At 48.1% G+C, this 24131-nt stretch overlaps 1 protein-coding gene across 1 annotated transcript in view; it reads right to left on the minus strand.

The window, feature by feature from the left end:
• LOC142313190 (inactive pancreatic lipase-related protein 1-like) overlaps positions 1-24131 on the minus strand; it is a 143509-nt gene that overhangs the window by 3285 nt on the left and 116093 nt on the right. Inside the window, exons 6-11 of the mRNA XM_075352174.1 lie at positions 14691-14825; positions 14447-14555; positions 13859-13978; positions 12076-12192; positions 11147-11265; positions 10339-10453 (exon numbers count right to left, since the gene is read on the minus strand). Of these exons, the coding sequence (XP_075208289.1) occupies positions 10339-10453; positions 11147-11265; positions 12076-12192; positions 13859-13978; positions 14447-14555; positions 14691-14825 (715 nt within the window). The remainder of the gene's footprint in view (positions 1-10338; positions 10454-11146; positions 11266-12075; positions 12193-13858; positions 13979-14446; positions 14556-14690; positions 14826-24131) is intronic.

The following is a 24131-nucleotide window of genomic DNA, read 5'->3' on the forward strand; positions in this document are numbered from 1 at the left end:
GAAATCCAAACCCCGGCACCGGGAGGTAAGAGGGGCTCGACGGCCCGCAGTCCAGACCCCGACACCGGGAGGTAAGAGGGGCTCACCTCCAAATAATGGAGGACGGACGGCCTGAAATCCAGACCCCGGCACCGGGAGGTAAGAGGGGCTCACCCCAAAATAATGGAGGACGGGCGGCCTAAAATCCAGACCCCGGCACCGGGAAGTAAGAGGGACGCATCCCCCAACTAATGGAGGACGGAGGGCCCGAAATCCAGACCCCGGCACCGGGAGGTAAGAGGGGCTCACCCCCAAATAATGGAAGACGGAGAGCCTAAAATCCAGACCCCAGCACCGGGGGTAAGAGGGGCTCACCCCCAAATAATGGAGGATGGATGGCCTGAAATCCAGATCCCGGCACCGGGGGGTAAGACGGGCTCACCCCCAAATAATGGAGGATGGACGGCCTGAAATCCAGATCCCGGCACCGGGGGGTAACAGGGGCTCACCCCCAAATAATGGAGGACGGAGGGCCCGAAATTCAGATCCCGGCACCGGGAGGTAAGAGAGGCTCACCCCCAAATAATGGAGGACGGAGGGCCTGAAATCCAGACCCCGGCACCGGGAGGTAAGAGGGGCTCACCCCCAAATAATGGAGGACGGAGGGCCTGAAATCCAGACCCCGGCACCGGGAGGTAAGAGGGGCTCACCCCCAAATAATGGAGGATGGATGGCCTGAAATCCAGATCCCGGCACCGGGGGGTAAGAGGGGCTCACCCCCAAATAATGGAGGACGGAGGGCCCGAAAACCAGATCCCGGCACCGGGGGTAAGAGGGGTTCACCCCCAAATAATGGAGGACGGACGGCCTGAAATCCAGACCCCGGCACCGGGGGGTAAGAGGGGCTCACCCCCAAATAATGGAGGACGGACGGCCTGAAATCCAGACCCCGGCACCGGGGGGTAAGAGGGGCTCACCCCCAAATAATGGAGGACGGACGGCCTGAAATCCAGACCCCGGCACCGGGAGGTAAGAGGGGCTCACCCCCAACTAATGGAGGATGGACGGCCTGAAATCCAGATCCCGGCACCGGGGGGGGGGGGATAAGAGGGGCTCACCCCCAAGTAATGGAGGACTGACGGCCTGAAATCCAAACCCCGGCACCGGGAGGTAAGAGGGGCTCGACGGCCCGCAGTCCAGACCCCGACACCGGGAGGTAAGAGGGGCTCACCCCCAAATAATGGAGGACGGACGGCCTGAAATCCAGACCCCGGCACCGGGAGGTAAGAGGGGCTCATCCTCCAAATAATGGAGGACGGATGGCCTGAAATCCAGACCCCGGCACCAGGAGGTAAGAGAGGCTCACCCCCAAATAATGGAGGTCGGAGGGCCCGAAATCCAGACCCCGCCACCGGGAGGTAAGAGGGGCTCACCCCCAAATAATGGAGGACGGAGGGCCTGAAATCCAGATCCCGGCACCGGGGGGGTAACAGGGGCTCACCCCCAAATAATGGAGGACGGAGGGCCCGAAATCCAGATCCCGGCACCGGGAGGTAAGAGAGGCTCACCCCCAAATAATGGAGGACGGAGGGCCTGAAATCCAGACCCCGGCACCGGGAGGTAAGAGGGGCTCACCCCCAAATAATGGAGGACGGAGGGCCTGAAATCCAGACCCCGGCACCGGGAGGTAAGAGGGGCTCACCCCCAAATAATGGAGGATGGACGGCCTGAAATCCAGATCCCGGCACCGGGGGGTAAGAGGGGCTCACCCCCAAATAATGGAGGATGGAGGGACCGAAAACCAGATCCCGGCACCGGGGGTAAGAGGGGTTCACCCCCAAATAATGGAGGATGGAGGGCCCGAAAACCAAATCCCGGCACCGGGGGGTAAGAGGGGCTCACCCCCAAATAATGGAGGACGGACGGCCTGAAATCCAAACCCCGGCACCGGGAGGTAAGAGGGGCTCGACGGCCCGCAGTCCTGACCCCGACACCGAGAGGTAAGAGGGGCTCACCCCCAAATAATGGAGGACGGACGGCCTGAAAACCAGACCCCGGCACCGGGGGGTAAGAGGGGCTCACCCCCAAATAATGGAGGACGGACGGCTTGAAATCCAGACCCCGGCACCGGGAGGTAAGAGGGGCTCACCCCCAAATAATGGAGGATGGACGGCCTGAAATCCAGATCCCGGCACCGGGGGGGGGGGGGGGTAAGAGGGGCTCACCCCAAAATAATGGAGGACGGACGGCCAGAAATCCAGACCCCGGCACCGGGAGGTAAGAGGGGCTCACCCCCAAATAATGGAGGACGGAGGGCCTGAAATCCAGACCCCGGCACCGGGAGGTAAGAGGGGCTCACCCCCAAATAATGGAGGATGGACGGCCTGAAATCCAGATCCCGGCACCGGGGGGTAAGAGGGGCTCACCCCCAAATAATGGAGGACGGAGGGCCCGAAAACCAGATCCCGGCACCGGGGGTAAGAGGAGTTCACCCCCAAATAATGGAGGATGGAGGGCCCGAAAACCAGATCCCGGCACCGGGGGGTAAGAGGGGCTCACCCCCAAATAATGGAGGACGGAGGGCCTGAAATCCAGACCCCGGCACCGGGAGGTAAGAGGGGTTCACCCCCAAATAATGGAGGACGGACGGCCTGAAATCCAGACCTCGGCACCGGGGGGTAAGAGGGGCTCACCCCCAAATAATGGAGGACGGACGGCCTGAAATCCAGACCCCGGCACCGGGGGGTAAGAGGGGCTCACCCCCAAATAATGGAGGACGGACGGCCTGAAATCCAGACCCCGGCACCGGGAGGTAAGAGGGGCTCACCCCCAAATAATGGAGGATGGACGGCCTGAAATCCAGATCCCGGCACCGGGTGGGGGGGGGGGTAAGAGGGGCTCACCCCCAAATAATGGAGGATGGACGGCCTGAAATCCAAACCCCGGCACCGGGAGGTAAGAGGGGCTCGACGGCCCGCAGTCCAGACCCCGACACCGGGAGGTAAGAGGGGCTCACCCCCAAATAATGGAGGACGGACGGCCTGAAATCCAGACCCCGGCACCGGGAGGTAAGAGGGGCTCACCCCAAAATAATGGAGGACGGACGGCCTAAAATCCAGACTCCGGCACCGGGAAGTAAGAGGGACGCTTCCCCCAAATAATGGAGGACGGAGGGCCTGAAATCCAGACCCCGGCACCGGGAGGTAAGAGGGGCTCACCCCCAAATAATGGAGGACGGAGAGCCCAAAATCCAGACCCCGGCACCGCGAGGTAAGAGGGCCTCACCCCCAAATAATGGAGGACGGACGGCCTGAAATCCAGACCACGCACCGGGGGGTAAGAGGGGCTCACCCCCAAATAATGGAGGACGGAGGGCCTGAAATCCAGACCCCAGTATCAGGAGGTAAGAGGGGCACATCCCCCAAATAATGGAGGTCGGACGGCCTGATATCCAGACCCCGGCATCGGGAGGTAAGAGGGGCTCAACCCCAAATAATGGAGGTCGGAGGGCCCGAAATCCAGACCCCGGCACCGGGAGGTAAGAGGGGCTCACCCCCAAATAATGGAGGTCGGAGGGCCCGAAATCCAGACCCCGGCACCGGGAGGTAAGAGGGGCTCACCCCCAAATAATGGAGGACTGATGGCCCAAAATCCAGACCCCGGCATCGGGAGGTAAGAGGGGCACATCCCCCAAATAATGGAGGTCGGAGAGCCCAAAATCCAGACCCCAGTATCAGGAGGTAAGAGGGGCTCATCCTCCAAATAATGGAGGACGGATGGCCTGAAATCCAGACCCCGGCACCGGGAGGTAAGAGAGGCTCACCCCCAAATAATGGAGGACTCAGGGCCTGAAATCCAGACCCCGGCCCCTGGGAGGTAAGAGGGGCTCACCCCCAAATAATGGAGGACGGAGGGCCTGTAATCCAGACCCCGGCACCGGGAGGTAAGAGGGGCTCACCCCCAAATAATGGAGGATGGACGGCCTGAAATCCAGATCCCGGCACCGGGGGGTAAGAGGGGCTCACCCCCAAATAATGGAGGATGGAGGGCCCGAAAAACAGATCCCGGCACCGGGGGTAAGATGGGTTCACCCTCAAATAATGGAGGATGGAGGGCCCGAAAACCAGATCCCGGCACCGGGGGGTAAGAGGGGCTCACCCCCAAATAATGGAGGACGGAGGGCCTGAAATCCAGACCCCGGCACCGGGAGGTAAGAGGGGCTCACCCCCACATAATGGAGGATGGACGGCCTGAAATCCAGATCCCGGCACCGGGGGGGGGGTAAGAGGGGCTCACCCCCAAATAATGGAGGACGGACGGCCTGAAATCCAAACCCCGGCACCGGGAGGTAAGAGGGGCTCGACGGCCCGCAGTCCAGACCCCGACACCGGGAGGTAAGAGGGGCTCACCCCAAAATAATGGAGGACGGACGGCCTAAAATCCAGACCCCGGCACCGGGAAGTAAGAGGGACGCATCCCCAAAATAATGGAGGACGGACGGCCTGAAATCCAGACCCCGGCACCGGGAGGTAAGAGGGGCTCACCCCAAAATAATGGAGGACGGACGGCCTAAAATCCAGACCCCGGCACCGGGAAGTAAGAGGGACGCATCCCCCAAATAATGGAGGACGGAGGGCCTGAAATCCAGACCCCGGCACCGGGAGGTAAGAGGGGCTCACCCCCAAATAATGGAGGACGGAGAGCCTAAAATCCAGACCCCAGCACCGGGGGTAAGAGGGGCTCACCCCCAAATAATGGAGGATGGACGGCCTGAAATCCAGACCCCGGCACCGGGAGGTAAGAGGGGCTCACCCCCAAATAATGGAGGACGGAGAGCCCAAAATCCAGACCCCGGCACCGCGAGGTAAGAGGGCCTCACCCCCAAATAATGGAGGACGGACGGCCTGAAATCCAGACCACGCACCGGGGGGTAAGAGGGGCTCACCCCCAAATAATGGAGGACGGAGGGCCTGAAATCCAGACCCCGACACCGGGAGATAAGAGGGGCTCACCCCCAAATAATGGAGGACGGAGGGCCTGAAATCCAGACCCCAGTATCGGGAGGTAAGAGGGGCACATCCCCCAAATAATGGAGGTCGGACGGCCTGATATCCAGACCCCGGCATCGGGAGGTAAGAGGGGCTCAACCCCAAATAATGGAGGTCGGAGGGCCCGAAATCCAGACCCCGGCACCGGGAGGTAAGAGGGGCTCACCCCCAAATAATGGAGGTCGGAGGGCCCGAAATCCAGACCCCGGCACCGGGAGGTAAGCGGGGCTCACCCCCAAATAATGGAGGACTGATGGCCCAAAATCCAGACCCCGGCATCGGGAGGTAAGAGGGGCACATCCCCCAAATAATGGAGGTCGGAGAGCCCAAAATCCAGACCCCGGCACTGGGTGGTAAGAGGGGCTCATCCTCCAAATAATGGAGGACGGATGGCCTGAAATCCAGACCCCGGCACCGGGAGGTAAGAGAGGCTCACCCCCAAATAATGGAGGACTCAGGGCCTGAAATCCAGACCCCGGCACCGGGAGGTAAGAGGGGCTCACCCCCAAATAATGGAGGACGGAGGGCCTGAAATCCAGACCCCGGCACCGGGAGGTAAGAGAGGCTCACCCCCAAATAATGGAGGACTCAGGGCCTGAAATCCAGACCCCGGCCCCTGGGAGGTAAGAGGGGCTCACCCCCAAATAATGGAGGACGGAGGGCCTGAAATCCAGACCACGCACCGGGGGGTAAGAGGGGCTCACCCCCAAATAATGGAGGACGGAGGGCCTGAAATCCAGACCCCAGTATCAGGAGGTAAGAGGGGCACATCCCCCAAATAATGGAGGTCGGACGGCCTGATATCCAGACCCCGGCATCGGGAGGTAAGAGGGGCTCAACCCCAAATAATGGAGGTCGGAGGGCCCGAAATCCAGACCCCGGCACCGGGAGGTAAGAGGGGCTCACCCCCAAATAATGGAGGTCGGAGGGCCCGAAATCCAGACCCTGGCACCGGGAGGTAAGAGGGGCTCACCCCCAAATAATGGAGGACTGATGGCCCAAAATCCAGACCCCGGCATCGGGAGGTAAGAGGGGCACATCCCCCAAATAATGGAGGTCGGAGAGCCCAAAATCCAGACCCCAGTATCAGGAGGTAAGAGGGGCTCATCCTCCAAATAATGGAGGACGGATGGCCTGAAATCCAGACCCCGGCACCGGGAGGTAAGAGAGGCTCACCCCCAAATAATGGAGGACTCAGGGCCTGAAATCCAGACCCCGGCCCCTGGGAGGTAAGAGGGGCTCACCCCCAAATAATGGAGGACGGAGGGCCTGTAATCCAGACCCCGGCACCGGGAGGTAAGAGGGGCTCACCCCCAAATAATGGAGGATGGACGGCCTGAAATCCAGATCCCGGCACCGGGGGGTAAGAGGGGCTCACCCCCAAATAATGGAGGATGGAGGGCCCGAAAAACAGATCCCGGCACCGGGGGTAAGATGGGTTCACCCCCAAATAATGGAGGATGGAGGGCCCGAAAACCAGATCCCGGCACCGGGGGGTAAGAGGGGCTCACCCCCAAATAATGGAGGACGGAGGGCCTGAAATCCAGACCCCGGCACCGGGAGGTAAGAGGGGCTCACCCCCAAATAATGGAGGATGGACGGCCTGAAATCCAGATCCCGGCACCGGGGGGGGGGTAAGAGGGGCTCACCCCCAAATAATGGAGGACGGACGGCCTGAAATCCAAACCCCGGCACCGGGAGGTAAGAGGGGCTCGACGGCCCGCAGTCCAGACCCCGACACCGGGAGGTAAGAGGGGCTCACCCCAAAATAATGGAGGACGGACGGCCTAAAATCCAGACCCCGGCACCGGGAAGTAAGAGGGACGCATCCCCAAAATAATGGAGGACGGACGGCCTGAAATCCAGACCCCGGCACCGGGAGGTAAGAGGGGCTCACCCCAAAATAATGGAGGACGGACGGCCTAAAATCCAGACCCCGGCACCGGGAAGTAAGAGGGACGCATCCCCCAAATAATGGAGGACGGAGGGCCTGAAATCCAGACCCCGGCACCGGGAGGTAAGAGGGGCTCACCCCCAAATAATGGAGGACGGAGAGCCTAAAATCCAGACCCCAGCACCGGGGGTAAGAGGGGCTCACCCCCAAATAATGGAGGATGGACGGCCTGAAATCCAGACCCCGGCACCGGGAGGTAAGAGGGGCTCACCCCCAAATAATGGAGGACGGAGAGCCCAAAATCCAGACCCCGGCACCGCGAGGTAAGAGGGCCTCACCCCCAAATAATGGAGGACGGACGGCCTGAAATCCAGACCACGCACCGGGGGGTAAGAGGGGCTCACCCCCAAATAATGGAGGACGGAGGGCCTGAAATCCAGACCCCGACACCGGGAGATAAGAGGGGCTCACCCCCAAATAATGGAGGACGGATGGCCCAAAATCCAGACCCCAGTATCGGGAGGTAAGAGGGGCACATCCCCCAAATAATGGAGGTCGGACGGCCTGATATCCAGACCCCGGCATCGGGAGGTAAGAGGGGCTCAACCCCAAATAATGGAGGTCGGAGGGCCCGAAATCCAGACCCCGGCACCGGGAGGTAAGAGGGGCTCACCCCCAAATAATGGAGGTCGGAGGGCCCGAAATCCAGACCCCGGCACCGGGAGGTAAGCGGGGCTCACCCCCAAATAATGGAGGACTGATGGCCCAAAATCCAGACCCCGGCATCGGGAGGTAAGAGGGGCACATCCCCCAAATAATGGAGGTCGGAGAGCCCAAAATCCAGACCCCGGCACTGGGTGGTAAGAGGGGCTCATCCTCCAAATAATGGAGGACGGATGGCCTGAAATCCAGACCCCGGCACCGGGAGGTAAGAGAGGCTCACCCCCAAATAATGGAGGACTCAGGGCCTGAAATCCAGACCCCGGCACCGGGAGGTAAGAGGGGCTCACCCCCAAATAATGGAGGACGGAGGGCCTGAAATCCAGACCCCGGCACCGGGAGGTAAGAGGGGCTCACCCCCAAATAATGGAGGATGGACGGCCTGAAATCCAGATCCCGGCACCGGGGGGGTAAGAGGGGCTCACCCCCAAATAATGGAGGATGGAGGGCCCGAAAAACAGATCCCGGCACCGGGGGTAAGAGGGGTTCACCCCCAAATAATGGAGGATGGAGGGCCCGAAAACCAGATCCCGGCACCGGGGGGTAAGAGGGGCTCACCCCCAAATAATGGAGGACGGAGGGCCTTAAATCCAGACCCCGGCACCGGGAGGTAAGAGGGGCTCACCCCCAAATAATGGAGGATGGATGGCCTGAAATCCAGATCCCGGCACCGGGGGGTAAGAGGGGCTCACCCCCAAATAATGGAGGACGGAGGGCCCGAAAACCAGATCCCGGCACCGGGGGTAAGAGGGGTTCACCCCCAATTAATGGAGGACGGACGGCCTGAAATCCAGACCCCGGCACCGGGGGGTAAGAGGGGCTCACCCTCAAATAATGGAGGACGGACGGCCTGAAATCCAGACCCCGGCACCGGGGGGTAAGAGGGGCTCACCCCCAAATAATGGAGGACGGACGGCCTGAAATCCAGACCCCGGCACCGGGAGGTAAGAGGGGCTCACCCCCAAACAATGGAGGATGGACGGCCTGAAATCCAGATCCCGGCACCGGGGGGGGGGGTAAGAGGGGCTCACCCCCAAATAATGGAGGACGGACGGCCTGAAATCCAAACCCCGGCACCGGGAGGTAAGAGGGGCTCGACGGCCCGCAGTCCAGACCCCGACACCGGGAGGTAAGAGGGGCTCACCCCCAAATAATGGAGGACGGACGACCTGAAATCCAGACCCCGGCACCGGGAGGTAAGAGGGGCTCACCCCCAAATAATGGAGGACGGACGGCCTAAAATCCAGACCCCGGCACCGGGAAGTAAGAGGGACGCATCCCCCAAATAATGGAGGATGGACGGCCTGAAATCCAGACCCCGGCACCGGAAGGTAAGAGGGGCTCACCCCCAAATAATGGAGGACGGAGAGCCCAAAATCCAGACCCCGGCACCGCGAGGTAAGAGGGCCTCACCCCCAAATAATGGAGGACGGACGGCCTGAAATCCAGACCACGCACCGGGGGGTAAGAGGGGCTCACCCCCAAATAATGGAGGACGAACGGCCTGAAATCCAGACCCCAGTATCGGGAGGTAAGAGGGGCACATCCCCCAAATAATGGAGGTCGGACGGCCTGATATCCAGACCCCGGCATCGGGAGGTAAGAGGGGCTCAACCCCAAATAATGGAGGTCGGAGGGCCCGAAATCCAGACCCCGGCACCGGGAGGTAAGAGGGGCTCACCCCCAAATAATGGAGGTCGGAGGGCCCGAAATCCAGACCCCGGCACCGGGAGGTAAGAGGGGCTCACCCCCAAATAATGGAGGACGGATGGCCCAAAATCCAGACCCCCGCATCGGGAGGTAAGAGGGGCACATCCCCCAAATAATGGAGGTCGGAGAGCCCAAAATCCAGACCCCGGCACTGGGAGGTAAGAGGGGCTCATCCTCCAAATAATGGAGGACGGATGGCCTGAAATCCAGACCCCGGCACCGGGAGGTAAGAGAGGCTCACCCCCAAATAATGGAGGTCGGAGGGCCCGAAATCCAGACCCCGGCACCGGGAGGTAAGAGGGGCTCACCCCCAAATAATGGAGGACGGATGGCCCAAAATCCAGACCCCGGCATCGGGAGGTAAGAGGGGCTCACCCCCAAATAATGGAGGTCGAACGGCCTGAAATCCAGACCCCGGCATCGGGAGGTAAGAGGGGCTCAACCTTGAATAATGGAGGCCGGAGGGCCCGAAATCCAGACCCCGGCACCGGGAGGTAAGAGGGGCTCACCCCCAAATAATGGAGGTCGGAGGGCCCGAAATCCAGACCCCGGCACCGGGAGGTAAGAGGGGCTCACCCCCAAATAATGGAGGTCGGAGGGCCCGAAATCCAGACCCCGGCACCGGGAGGTAAGAGGGGCACATCCCCCAAATAATGGAGGTCGGAGAGCCCAAAATCCAGACCCCGGCACTGGGAGGTAAGAGGGGCTCATCCTCCAAATAATGGAGGACGGATGGCCTGAAATCCAGACCCCGGCATCGGGAGGTAAGAGGGGCTCACCCCCAAATAATGGAGGATGGACGGCCCGAAATCCAGACCCCGGCATTGGAAGGTGAGAGGGGCTCATCCCCCAAATAATGGATGGAGGGTGAAAGCCAGACCCCAGCACCGGGAGGTAAGAGGGGCGCATCTCCCTCATATTAATATATAAATTCCACAGCAACTCAAGATAACGTCGCCCCAAATAAACCTGTGCTGCCTAAATTACCTGAGAATGGCGACTCTCCTCTAGTATACAAGTAGAACTTCCCAGTGTTTGATGGGGCGGAATTCAAGAAATATCCCATCCACACACATTGTCCATTACACGGGGATCCAGCGCCCTGCAAGGAAAAGATGTGTTATTCTCCAGTCACCTCCAGAGCTGCAGCCACTATTCTGCTGTTACATCGCATCTTATCCTCCAGTCACCTCCAGAGCTGGAGTCACTATTCTGCTGTTACATCGCGTCTTATCCTCTAGTTCCCCTCAGAGCGGCACTCACTATTCTGCTGTCTCATCGTGTCTTATCCTGCAGTCGCGTCCAGATCTGCAGTCACTATTCTGCTGTTACATCGTGTCTTATCCTCCAGTCACCTCCAGAGCTGCAGTCACTATTCTGCTGTTACATTGTGTCTTATCCTCCAGTCATCTCCAGAGCTGCACTCACTATTCTGCTCTTACATCATGTCTTATCCTCCAGTCACCTCTAGAGCTGCAGTCACTATTCTGCTGTTACATCATGTCTTATCCTCCAGTCACCTCTAGAGCTGCAGTCACTATTCTGCTGTTACATCATGTCTTATCCTCCAGTCACCTCTAGAGCTGCAGTCACTATTCTGCTGTTATGTGATGTCTATGTGACTCATTGACACCATTTTTCCAAAATTAGTATGTATTTCTTAGATTCCTTATGTAAGTTCTCTGTGAGCATCATGTGAATTGACAGGAATTTCGTGTCCTGGAGCTCGGGTACCATTGATACATCTGGGGATATATAACTTCAACGTCCTTGATACTTATTACCGGCAACTTACATTTTGAAATTCCTTATAAGAAGATGCAGGGTGCGCCAGGAAGGCTGTGGGATTTTGGATGCTTTCTCTATACAGATGGAGGCTCCGGAAATGACTACAGGTAGCAGTATCTATGAACTCTGGGGGACAGAAGAAAAAGGAAGCTAGTGACTACCCAAGACCATGGACCATCCAAAAACCTATAACTACCCAAGATCATGGACCATCCTATAACAAGAATCACCCAAGACCATGAACAATCCTACATCAAGAACCAACGAAGACCAAGAACCAGCCAAAAAAACAATAACTACCCAAGACTATGGGCTATCTTCCAACAAGAACCACACAAGACCAAGGACCATCCCACACCAAGAACCACCCAAGACCAAAGATCATCCAAAAATTAATGACTACCCAAGACCATGGACCATCCTATATCAGAAACTACCCAAGACCATGGACCATCCAAAAACCAGTGAGCACCCAAGACCAAGGACCCTTCCACATCAAGAAACAATCAAGACCAAGGACCATTCAAAATTCAATTACCAGACAACACTAAAGATCCTCAAAATAGAAGACGATTTAAAAGATGGATGGACCCAGGACCAGCCAAAACTATTGAATTCGAAAATCAGTGTTCACCCAAAATGTGTTTGTGACATAACTGCTGAATTTTATTATCACTGAATTATTCATAGAAATTGTAACTCCAGGTGAGCAGACAAATATTCTGTACCTTTTATTTAACCTTAGGTCACAAGATCGCACCTTGGTCTTCTCTCCTGTTTCTCCAGTTTGCACAAATCGCCCAAAGTGAATGACCACCAAAGTCCATTCAAAGTCGAAAACAACACAAACAAGCCAATAATCCCCCACAACCGTGTCACTACCCAAAACTGCAAATCATCCAAAGCCAATGCTTTATTTAAAAAGCTGTATATTACTGGAGAGGTCCAGGATGTAGAGAAGCGGGCTCTCGTCACACCCCGGCTGGTTTCTTCCACCATTTGGATAGACATTCAGATGCCCGGATACATCATTGGTAGCGAAACCTCTCAACACTGCAAATATGGAAAAAATAAAGTATATAAAGATGCACTCAACCCCAAATGTACACATGTGAAGTAGAGGTTTACAGCAAGGTATGTATAGGTTGGTGTTGTGGAGGTATGGACAGTAGGTGGAGGATAGAGGAGGAAGGTGTGTGGAGGTTGTAGGTGTAGATGACAGAGCAAGGTATGTACAGGTTAGAGGGGTACACACTGTATTGAGGCATGTGGCAGTTCGAAGTATGGACAACGGAGCAAAGTGTGGCGTTGGAGGTTGGATTTATATTGATTGGAGGTACTTAAGTATGGAGTGATGTGAACATTGATGGTGATATGAGGTGATGTGGATGGTGGATCAAAGGGTGGAGGTTGGAGGTTATTGGTATGTATTGTGGAGCAAGATTTGTGGAGGATGGTGGTCTGGATGGTGAAGCAAGGAGTGGAGGTTGGAGGTGTGGATGGTGGACCGAGATGTGGATAGTGAAGCGAGGTAAGTGGAGGTTGAAAATGTGGACAGTGGAGTGAGAAGTGTAAGTTGGAGCTGTGGATGGTGGAGCAAGGGGTGGTGGTTGGTAGTGTGGATGGTGGGGGGAGGGGTGGAGGTTGAAGGGGTGAGCGATGGAGCGAGTGGTGGAGGTTGGTGAGGTGGACAGTGCAAAGAGGGAAGGAGGTGTGGACATTGAAGGGGTAGCCAGTGGAGTGAGGGATGGAGGTTGGAGTTGTGTATGGTGGAGGGAGAAGTGTTGGTCGATGGCATGCATGGTGGAGAGTGGGGTAGAGGTTGGAAGTGTGAACGGTGGATCAAGGGGTGGAGGTAGCAGGTGTTGAGATTGAAGGGGTGGATGGTAGAGGTTAAAAGAGTAAATGGTGCAGGGTAGAGGTTGGAGGTGTGCAAGGTGTAGCGAAGGGTGGAGGTGTGGGCGGTATAGTGAGGGGTGGAGGTTGGAGGTGTGGATGGTGTAGCAAGGGCTGGAGGTGTGGATGTTGGAGGGGTGGATGGTGGAGTGAGGTATGTAGGCTGATGGTGTGGATGGTGGAGGAAGAGGTGGAGGTTGGTGGTGTGGACTGTGAAGCGAGAGGTGGAGGTTGGAGGGGTGGGCGGTGGAGCAAGGGTTGAAGATTGAAGGAGTGGATGGTGGAGCAAGTGGTGGAAGCTGGAGGTGTTTATGGTGGAGTTAGGGGTGGAAGTTGGCGGTGTGGACAGTGGAGGAGAGGTGGAAGTTGGCAGTGTGGACAGTTGAGTGAAGGGTGAAGGTGTGGAAGGTGGATCAAGAGGTGCAGGTTGGAGGCTTTTACGGTGGAGCAAGGGGTGGAGATTGCAGTGCTGGACGGTGGAGCGTGAAGTGGAGGTTGAAGAGCTGGATGGTTTTTGCGAAGGTTGGAGGTGTTTACAGTGGAGCAAGGAGTGCAGGTTGAAGTGCTGGACAGTGGAGTGAGGAGTGGAGGCTGAAAGGGTGAATGGAGGAGCGGAGGTTGGTGGTGTGGACAGTGGTTGAAGGGTAGAAGTTCGAGGGGTATACAGTGGAAAAAGGGGTGGAGGTGTATATGGTGGAGCGAGGGGTTGAAATTGGTGGTGTGGATGGTGAAGCGAAGGGTGGAGGTTGGAGGAGTGTACAGTGAAGCGAGGGGGCAGGTTGGAGATATTTTGGTTTGAGGTTTGGATAAACATGACCAGTACTCAGTAAGGAGGTGAAGGTGGCGCTGTCAGTGTAGATGACATCTACGAGTTCGGCATCTGATGCATCCAGCTTCATGTCATTTTTGGCTCCTTCAAACAAGGGTCCGGCTGGGTCCAATCCTGTATCAAGAAAATTATTTTCAATAAAAAAAATATCAGTAGGTAGGAGGAACGAGACCGGGTGTCTCCCACCTCAAACCACTAGGACATTGATCACCTTAACTTTTTTCAAGGACGTCAGAAATATGGGGTATGGATCCCTTATTAGTGCCCAGATATAATCGAATGGGGGAGAAGGATTACACATGACCATGGATATCAAAGGGCTGCAAACGTGTCTCCGTTCTGGTCCTCACCATCCGTTATCGCCATTCACCTCATCAGGGTTTGTCGCAGGCGATGAAAAGACTTCCGCCATATTCTGCCCTCGCACTCTTGAGTAGGGGCACAGTGTGGAGGGATCCTTGTTTGTTATACAGCCCAGTAAGGGAGGCATTAGGCAGTAGATACTGGAGATCTCCGTGGATTGATGCAGTATCACCCTCTGCTCCCATCTCTCCACTTCTGCGCTCTCCGCTTAGCACTTACCGGATATTCTCTGCACACGAGGAGAAGCTCTCTGCCCCGCAAAGCCGGCCACGTGAGCCCCCAAACTGTGACCGATGATGTGCACATTAAACAACCTCTTGTACATGGTCTGAGGGAGGAGAACATTGTGATCAGATTTACATCCAACTGCCTTCGGGGAGTGAAAAAGTACTCACCCCCCGGGCATATAGAGGTGCATGCCATGGTCACATTATGGGATGGAGCCTCCTCATTATCTGCTTACCTGTAAAAAAGTCAGGAAGTAGGCCACCTGCGCCCCCACCACACGAGCGTTACTCACGGCCTGCTCGTATAGGATGGCGGCCCCGTCCTCCCAGTACACAGCAAAGCAGTTCACATCTTCAACAGCTAATATTTCCTGCGAAACAGAGACGAGGGGACGCAGATGAGTAGAGGCGCCAGGCCGGTGACGAGAGCGCACTGTCCCAAAACTGGGGATCACATTAGTTATTATGCTATGAATAGAGATAAGCGAGTACCATAATATTCGTATTCGCTATACTCGTAACGAGTACTTAGTAATATTCGTATTTGCTATACTCGTAACGAGTACTTAGTAATATTCGTATTCGCTATACTCGTAACGAGTACTTAGTAATATTCGTATTCGCTATACTCGTAACGAGCACTTAGTAATATTCGTATTTGCTATACTCGTAACGAGTACTTTAGTAATATTCGTATTCGCTATACTCGTAACGAGTACTTTAGTAATATTCGTATTCGCTATACTCGTAACGAGCACTTAGTAATATTCATATTCGCTATACTCATAACGAGTACTTAGTAATATACGTATTCTCTATACTCGTAACGAGTACTTAGTAATATTCGTATTCTCTATACTCGTAACGAGCACTTAGTAATATTCGTATTCGCTATACTCGTAACGAGCACTTAGTAATATTCGTATTCGCTATACTTATAACGAGTACTTAGTAATATACGTATTCTCTATACTCGTAACGAGTACTTAGTAATATTCGTATTCTCTATACTCGTAACGAGCACTTAGTAATATTCGTATTCGCTATACTCGTAACGAGTACTTAGTAATATTCGTATTCGCTATACTCGTAACGAGTACTTAGTAATATTCGTATTCGCTATACTCATAACGAGTACTTAGTAATATACGTATTCTCTATACTCGTAACGAGTACTTAGTAATATTCGTATTCTCTATACTCGTAACGAGTACTTAGTAATATTCGTATTCGCTATACTCGTAACGAGTACTTAGTAATATTCGTATTCGCTATACTCGTAACGAGTACTTAGTAATATTCGTATTCGCTATACTCATAACGAGTACTTAGTAATATACGTATTCTCTATACTCGTAACGAGTACTTAGTAATATTCGTATTCTCTATACTCGTAACGAGTACTTAGTAATATACGTATTCTCTATACTCATAACGAGTACTTAGTAATATACGTATTCTCTATACTCGTAACGAGTACTTAGTAATATTCGTATTCTCTATACTCGTAACGAGTACTTAGTAATATTCGTATTCGCTATACTCGTAACGAGTACTTAGTAATATTCGTATTCGCTATACTCGTAACGAGTACTTAGTAATATTCGTATTCGCTATACTCGTAACGAGTACTTAGTAATATTCGTATTCTCTATACTCGTAACGAGTACTTAGTAATATTCATATTCGCTATACTCGTAACGAGCACTTAGTAATATACGTATTCTCTATACTCGTAACGAGTACTTAGTAATATTCGTATTCTCTATACTCGTAACGAGCACTTAGTAATATTCGTATTCGCTATACTCGTAACGAGTACTTAGTAATATTCGTATTCGCTATACTCGTAACGAGTACTTAGTAATATTCGTATTCGCTATACTCGTAACGAGCACTTAGTAATATTCATATTCTCTATACTCGTAACGAGTACTTAGTAATATTCATATTCTCTATACTCGTAACGAGCACTTAGTAATATTCGTATTCTCTATACTCATAACGAGTACATAGTAATATTCATATTCTCTATACTCGTAACGAGTACTTAGTAATATTCGTATTCGCTATACTCGTAACGAGCACTTAGTATTATTCGTATTCGCTATACTTGTAACGAGCACTTAGTAATATTCGTATTCTCTATACTTGTAACAAGCACTTAGTAATATTCGTATTCGCTATACTTGTAACGAGCACTTAGTAATATTCGTATTCGCTATACTCGTAACGAGTACTTAGTAATATTCGTATTCTCTATACTCGTAACGAGCACTTAGTAATATTCATATTCGCTATACTCGTAATGAGTACTTAGTAATATTCGTATTCGCTATACTCGTAACGAGTACTTAGTAATATTCGTATTCGCTATACTCGTAACGAGCACTTAGTAATATTCGTATTCGCTATACTCGTAATGAGTACTTAGTAATATTCGTATTCTCTATACTCGTAACGAGTACATAGTAATATTCATATTCTCTATACTCGTAACGAGTACTTAGTAATATTCGTATTCGCTATACTCGTAACGAGCACTTAGTAATATTCGTATTCGCTATACTCGTAATGAGTACTTAGTAATATTCGTATTCGCTATACTCGTAACGAGTACTTAGTAATATTCGTATTCTCTATACTCGTAACGAGTACTTAGTAATATACGTATTCTCTATACTCGTAACGAGCACTTAGTAATATTCGTATTCTCTATACTCGTAACGAGTACTTAGTAATATTCGTATTCGCTATACTCGTAACGAGTACTTAGTAATATTCGTATTCTCTATACTCGTAACGAGCACTTAGTAATATTCATATTCTCTATACTCGTAACGAGCACTTAGTAATATTCGTATTCGCTATACTCGTAACGAGCACTTAGTAATATTCGTATTCGCTATACTCGTAACGAGCACTTAGTAATATTCGTATTCTCTATACTCGTAACGAGCACTTAGTAATATTCGTATTCTCTATACTCGTAACGAGTACTTAGTAATATTCGTATTCGCTATACTCGTAACGAGTATTTAGTAATATTCGTATTCGCTATACTTGTAACGAGCACTTAGTAATATTCGTATTCGCTATACTCGTAACGAGCACTTAGTAATATTCGTATTCGCTATACTCGTAACGAGTACTTAGTAATATTCGTATTCGCTATACTCGTAACGAGCACTTAGTAATATTCGTATTCACTATACTCGTAACGAGTACTTAGTAATATTCGTAATCACTATACTCGTAACGAGTACTTAGTAATATTCGTATTCGCTATACTCGTAACGAGTGCTTAGTAATATTCGTATTCTCTATACTCGTAACGAGCACTTAGTAATATTCGTATTCTCTATACTCGTAACGAGTACTTAGTAATATTCGTATTCGCTATACTCGTAACGAGTACTTAGTAATATTCGTATTCGCTATACTTGTAACGAGCACTTAGTAATATTCGTATTCTCTATACTCGTAACGAGTACTTAGTAATATTCGTATTCGCTATACTCGTAACGAGCACTTAGTAATATTCGTATTCGCTATACTCGTAACGAGCACTTAGTAATATTCGTATTCGCTATACTCGTAACGAGCACTTAGTAATATTCGTATTCGCTATACTTGTAACGAGCACTTAGTAATATTCGTATTCTCTATACTCGTAACGAGCACTTAGTAATATTCGTATTCGCTATACTCGTAACGAGCACTTAGTAATATTCATATTCTCTATACTCGTAACGAGTACTTAGTAATATTCATATTCTCTATACTCGTAACGAGCACTTAGTAATATTCGTATTCGCTATACTCGTAACGAGCACTTTGTAATATTCGTATTCGCTATACTCGTAACGAGCACTTAGTAATATTCGTATTCTCTATACTCGTAACGAGCACTTAGTAATATTCGTATTCTCTATACTCGTAACGAGTACTTAGTAATATTCGTATTCGCTATACTCATAATGAGTACTTAGTAATATTCATATTCACTATACTCGTAACGAGCACTTAGTAATATTCGTATTCGCTATACTCGTAACGAGTACTTAGTAATATTCGTATTCGCTATACTCGTAACGAGCACTTAGTAATATTCGTATTCTCTATACTCGTAACGAGCACTTAGTAATATTCGTATTCGCTATACTCGTAATGAGTACTTTGTAATATTCGTATTCGCTATACTCGTAACGAGCACTTAGTAATATTCGTATTCTCTATACTCATAATGAGTACTTAGTAATATTCATATTCACTATACTCGTAACGAGCACTTAGTAATATTCGTATTCACTATACTCGTAACGAGCACTTAGTAATATTCGTATTCGCTATACTCGTAATGAGTACTTTGTAATATTCGTATTCGCTATACTCGTAACGAGCACTTAGTAATATTCGTATTCTCTATACTCGTAACGAGCACTTAGTAATATTCGTATTCGCTATACTCGTAACGAGCACTTAGTAATATTCGTATTCGCTATACTCGTAACGAGCACTTAGTAATATTCGTATTCGCTATACTTGTAACGAGCACTTAGTAATATTCATATTCACTATACTCGTAACGAGTACTTAGTAATATTCATATTCTCTATACTCGTAACGAGCACTTAGTAATATTCGTATTCGCTATACTCGTAACGAGCACTTAGTAATATTCGTATTCGCTATACTTGTAACGAGCACTTAGTAATATTCATATTCACTATACTCGTAACGAGTACTTAGTAATATTCATATTCTCTATACTCGTAACGAGCACTTAGTAATATTCGTATTCTCTATACTCGTAACGAGCACTTAGTAATATTCGTATTCGCTATACTCGTAACGAGCACTTAGTAATATTCGTATTCGCTATACTCGTAATGAGTACTTTGTAATATTCGTATTCACTATACTTGTAACGAGCACTTAGTAATATTCATATTCACTATACTCGTAACGAGTACTTAGTAATATTCATATTCTCTATACTCGTAACGAGCACTTAGTAATATTCGTATTCGCTATACTCGTAACGAGTACTTAGTAATATTCATATTCACTATACTCGTAACGAGCACTTAGTAATATTCGTATTCGCTATACTTGTAACGAGCACTTAGTAATATTCGTATTCGCTATACTCGTAACGAGCACTTAGTAATATTCGTATTCGCTATACTCGTAACGAGCACTTAGTAATATTCGTATTCACTATACTCGTAACGAGTACTTAGTAATATTCGTATTCGCTATACTCGTAACGAGTACTTAGTAATATTCATATTCTCTATACTCGTAACGAGCACTTAGTAATATTCGTATTCGCTATACTCGTAACGAGTACTTAGTAATATTCATATTCACTATACTCGTAACGAGCACTTAGTAATATTCGTATTCGCTATACTTGTAACGAGCACTTAGTAATATTCGTATTCGCTATACTCGTAACGAGCACTTAGTAATATTCGTATTCGCTATACTCGTAACGAGCACTTAGTAATATTCGTATTCACTATACTCGTAACGAGTACTTAGTAATATTCGTATTCGCTATACTCGTAACGAGTACTTAGTAATATTCGTATTCGCTATACTCGTAACGAGCACTTAGTAATATTCATATTCTCTATACTCGTAACGAGTACTTAGTAATATTCGTATTCGCTATACTCGTAACGAGTACTTAGTAATATTCGTATTCGCTATACTCGTAACGAGCACTTAGTAATATTCGTATTCTCTATACTCGTAACGAGCACTTAGTAATATTCGTATTCACTATACTCGTAACGAGCACTTAGTAATATTCGTATTCGCTATACTCGTAACGAGCACTTAGTAATATTCGTATTCGCTATACTCGTAACGAGTACTTAGTAATATACGTATTCGCTATATTCGTAACGAGTACTTAGTAATATTCGTATTCGCTATACTCGTAACGAGTACTTAGTAATATTCGTATTCGCTATACTCGTAACGAGCACTTAGTAATATTCGTATTCTCTATACTCGTAACGAGTACTTAGTAATATTCGTATTCGCTATACTCGTAACGAGTACTTAGTAATATTCGTATTCTCTATACTCGTAACGAGCACTTAGTAATATTCGTATTCGCTATACTCGTAACGAGCACTTAGTAATATTCGTATTCGCTATACTCATAACGAGCACTTAGTAATATTCGTATTCACTATACTCGTAACGAGTACTTAGTAATATTCGTATTCGCTATACTCGTAACGAGTACTTAGTAATATTCGTATTCTCTATACTCGTAACGAGCACTTAGTAATATTCGTATTCGCTATACTCGTAATGAGTACTTAGTAATATTCGTATTCTCTATACTCGTAACGAGTACTTAGTAATATTCGTATTCGCTATACTCGTAACGAGCACTTAGTAATATTCGTATTCACTATACTCATAACGAGTACTTAGTAATATTCGTATTCGCTATACTCGTAACGAGTACTTAGTAATATTCGTATTCTCTATACTCGTAACGAGTACTTAGTAATATTCGTATTCTCTATACTCGTAACGAGCACTTAGTAATATTCGTATTCGCTATACTCGTAACGAGTACTTAGTAATATTCGTATTCTCTATACTCGTAACGAGTACTTAGTAATATTCGTATTCTCTATACTCGTAACGAGCACTTAGTAATATTCGTATTCTCTATACTCGTAACGAGTACTTAGTAATATTCGTATTCGCTATACTCGTAACGAGCACTTAGTAATATTCATATTCTCTATACTCGTAACGAGCACTTAGTAATATTCGTATTCGCTATACTCGTAATGAGTACTTTGTAATATTCGGATTCGCTATACTCGTAATGAGTACTTTGTAATATTCGTATTCGCTATACTCGTAACGAGCACTTAGTAATATTCGTATTCGCTATACTCGTAACGAGTACTTAGTAATATTCGTATTCTCTATACTCGTAACGAGTACTTAGTAATATACGTATTCGCTATACTCGTAACGAGCACTTAGTAATATTCGTATTCACTATACTCGTAACGAGCACTTAGTAATATTCGTATTCTCTATACTCGTAACGAGCACTTAGTAATATTCGTATTCGCTATACTCGTAACGAGTACTTAGTAATATTCGTATTCGCTATACTCGTAACGAGTACTTAGTAATATTCATATTCGCTATACTCGTAATGAGTACTTAGTAATATTCGTATTCTCTATACTTGTAATGAGTACTTAGTAATATTCGTATTTGCTATACTCGTAATGAGTACTTAGTAATATTCGTATTCGCTATACTCGTAACGAGTACTTAGTAATATACGTATTCGCTATACTCGTAACGAGTACTTAGTAATATTCATATTCTCTATACTCGTAACGAGTACTTAGTAATATTCGTATTCTCTATACTCGTAACGAGCACTTAGTAATATTCGTATTCTCTATACTTGTAACGAGCACTTAGTAATATTCGTATTCGCTATACTCGTAACGAGTACTTAGTAATATTCGTATTCTCTATACTCGTAACGAGCACTTAGTAATATTCGTATTCTCTATACTCGTAACGAGCACTTAGTAATATTCGTATTCTCTATACTCGTAACGAGCACTTAGTAATATTCGTATTCTCTATACTTGTAACGAGCACTTAGTAATATTCGTATTCGCTATACTCGTAACGAGTACTTAGTAATATTCGTATTCTCTATACTCGTAACGAGCACTTAGTAATATTCGTATTCTCTATACTCGTAACGAGTACTTAGTAATATTCGTATTCGCTATACTCGTAACGAGCACTTAGTAATATTCGTATTCACTATACTCGTAACGAGTACTTAGTAATATTCGTATTCGCTATACTCATAACGAGTACTTAGTAATATTCGTATTCTCTATACTCGTAACGAGTACTTAGTAATATTCGTATTCTCTATACTCGTAACGAGCACTTAGTAATATTCGTATTCTCTATACTCGTAACGAGTACTTAGTAATATTCGTATTCGCTATACTCGTAACGAGCACTTAGTAATATTCGTATTCACTATACTCGTAACGAGTACTTAGTAATATTCGTATTCGCTATACTCATAACGAGTACTTAGTAATATTCGTATTCTCTATACTCGTAACGAGTACTTAGTAATATTCGTATTCACTATACTCGTAACGAGTACTTAGTAATATTCGTATTCTCTATACTCGTAACGAGTACTTAGTAATATTCGTATTCTCTATACTCGTAACGAGTACTTAGTAATATTCGTATTCGCTATACTCGTAACGAGTACTTAGTAATATTCGTATTCGCTATACTCGTAACGAGCACTTAGTAATATTCATATTCGCTATACTCGTAACGAGTACTTAGTAATATTCGTATTCGCTATACTCGTAACGAGCACTTAGTAATATTCGTATTCTCTATACTCGTAACGAGTACTTAGTAATATTCGTATTCTCTATACTCGTAACGAGCACTTAGTAATATTCGTATTCGCTATACTCGTAACGAGCACTTAGTAATATTCGTATTCGCTATACTCGTAACGAGCACTTAGTAATATTCGTATTCGCTATACTCGTAACGAGTACTTAGTAATATTCGTATTCGCTATACTCGTAACGAGTACTTAGTAATATTCGTATTCGCTATACTCGTAACGAGCACTTAGTAATATTCGTATTCGCTATACTCGTAACGAGTACTTAGTAATATTCGTATTCTCTATACTCGTAACGAGCACTTAGTAATATTCGTATTCGCTATACTCGTAACGAGTACTTAGTAATATTCGTATTCTCTATACTCGTAACGAGTACTTAGTAATATTCGTATTCGCTATACTCGTAACGAGCACTTAGTAATATTCGTATCCTCTATACTTGTAACGAGCACTTAGTAATATTCGTATTCTCTATACTCGTAACGAGTACTTAGTAATATTCGTATTCTCTATACTCGTAACGAGCACTTAGTAATATTCGTATTCGCTATACTCGTAACGAGTACTTAGTAATATTCATATTCGCTATACTCGTAACGAGTACTTAGTAATATTCGTATTCTCTATACTCGTAACGAGCACTTAGTAATATTCATATTCTCTATACTCGTAACGAGCACTTAGTAATATTCGTATTCGCTATACTCGTAACGAGTACTTAGTAATATTCGTATTCGCTATACTCGTAACGAGCACTTAGTAATATTCGTATTCGCTATACTCGTAACGAGTACTTAGTAATATTCGTATTCTCTATACTCGTAACGAGTACTTAGTAATATTCATATTCGCTATACTCGTAACGAGTACTTAGTAATATTCATATTCGCTATACTCGTAACGAGTACTTAGTAATATTCGTATTCTCTATACTCGTAACGAGTACTTAGTAATATTCGTATTCGCTATACTCGTAACGAGTACTTAGTAATATTCGTATTCGCTATACTCGTAACGAGTACTTTGTAATATTCGTATTCGCTATACTCGTAACGAGCACTTAGTAATATTCGTATTCTCTATACTCGTAACGAGTACTTAGTAATATACGTATTCGCTATACTCGTAACGAGTACTTAGTAATATTCGTATTCTCTATACTCGTAACGAGCACTTAGTAATATTCGTATTCTCTATACTC

This window comes from Anomaloglossus baeobatrachus, chromosome 5, assembly GCF_048569485.1.
Source record: "Anomaloglossus baeobatrachus isolate aAnoBae1 chromosome 5, aAnoBae1.hap1, whole genome shotgun sequence".
NCBI lineage: Eukaryota > Metazoa > Chordata > Amphibia > Anura > Aromobatidae > Anomaloglossus > Anomaloglossus baeobatrachus.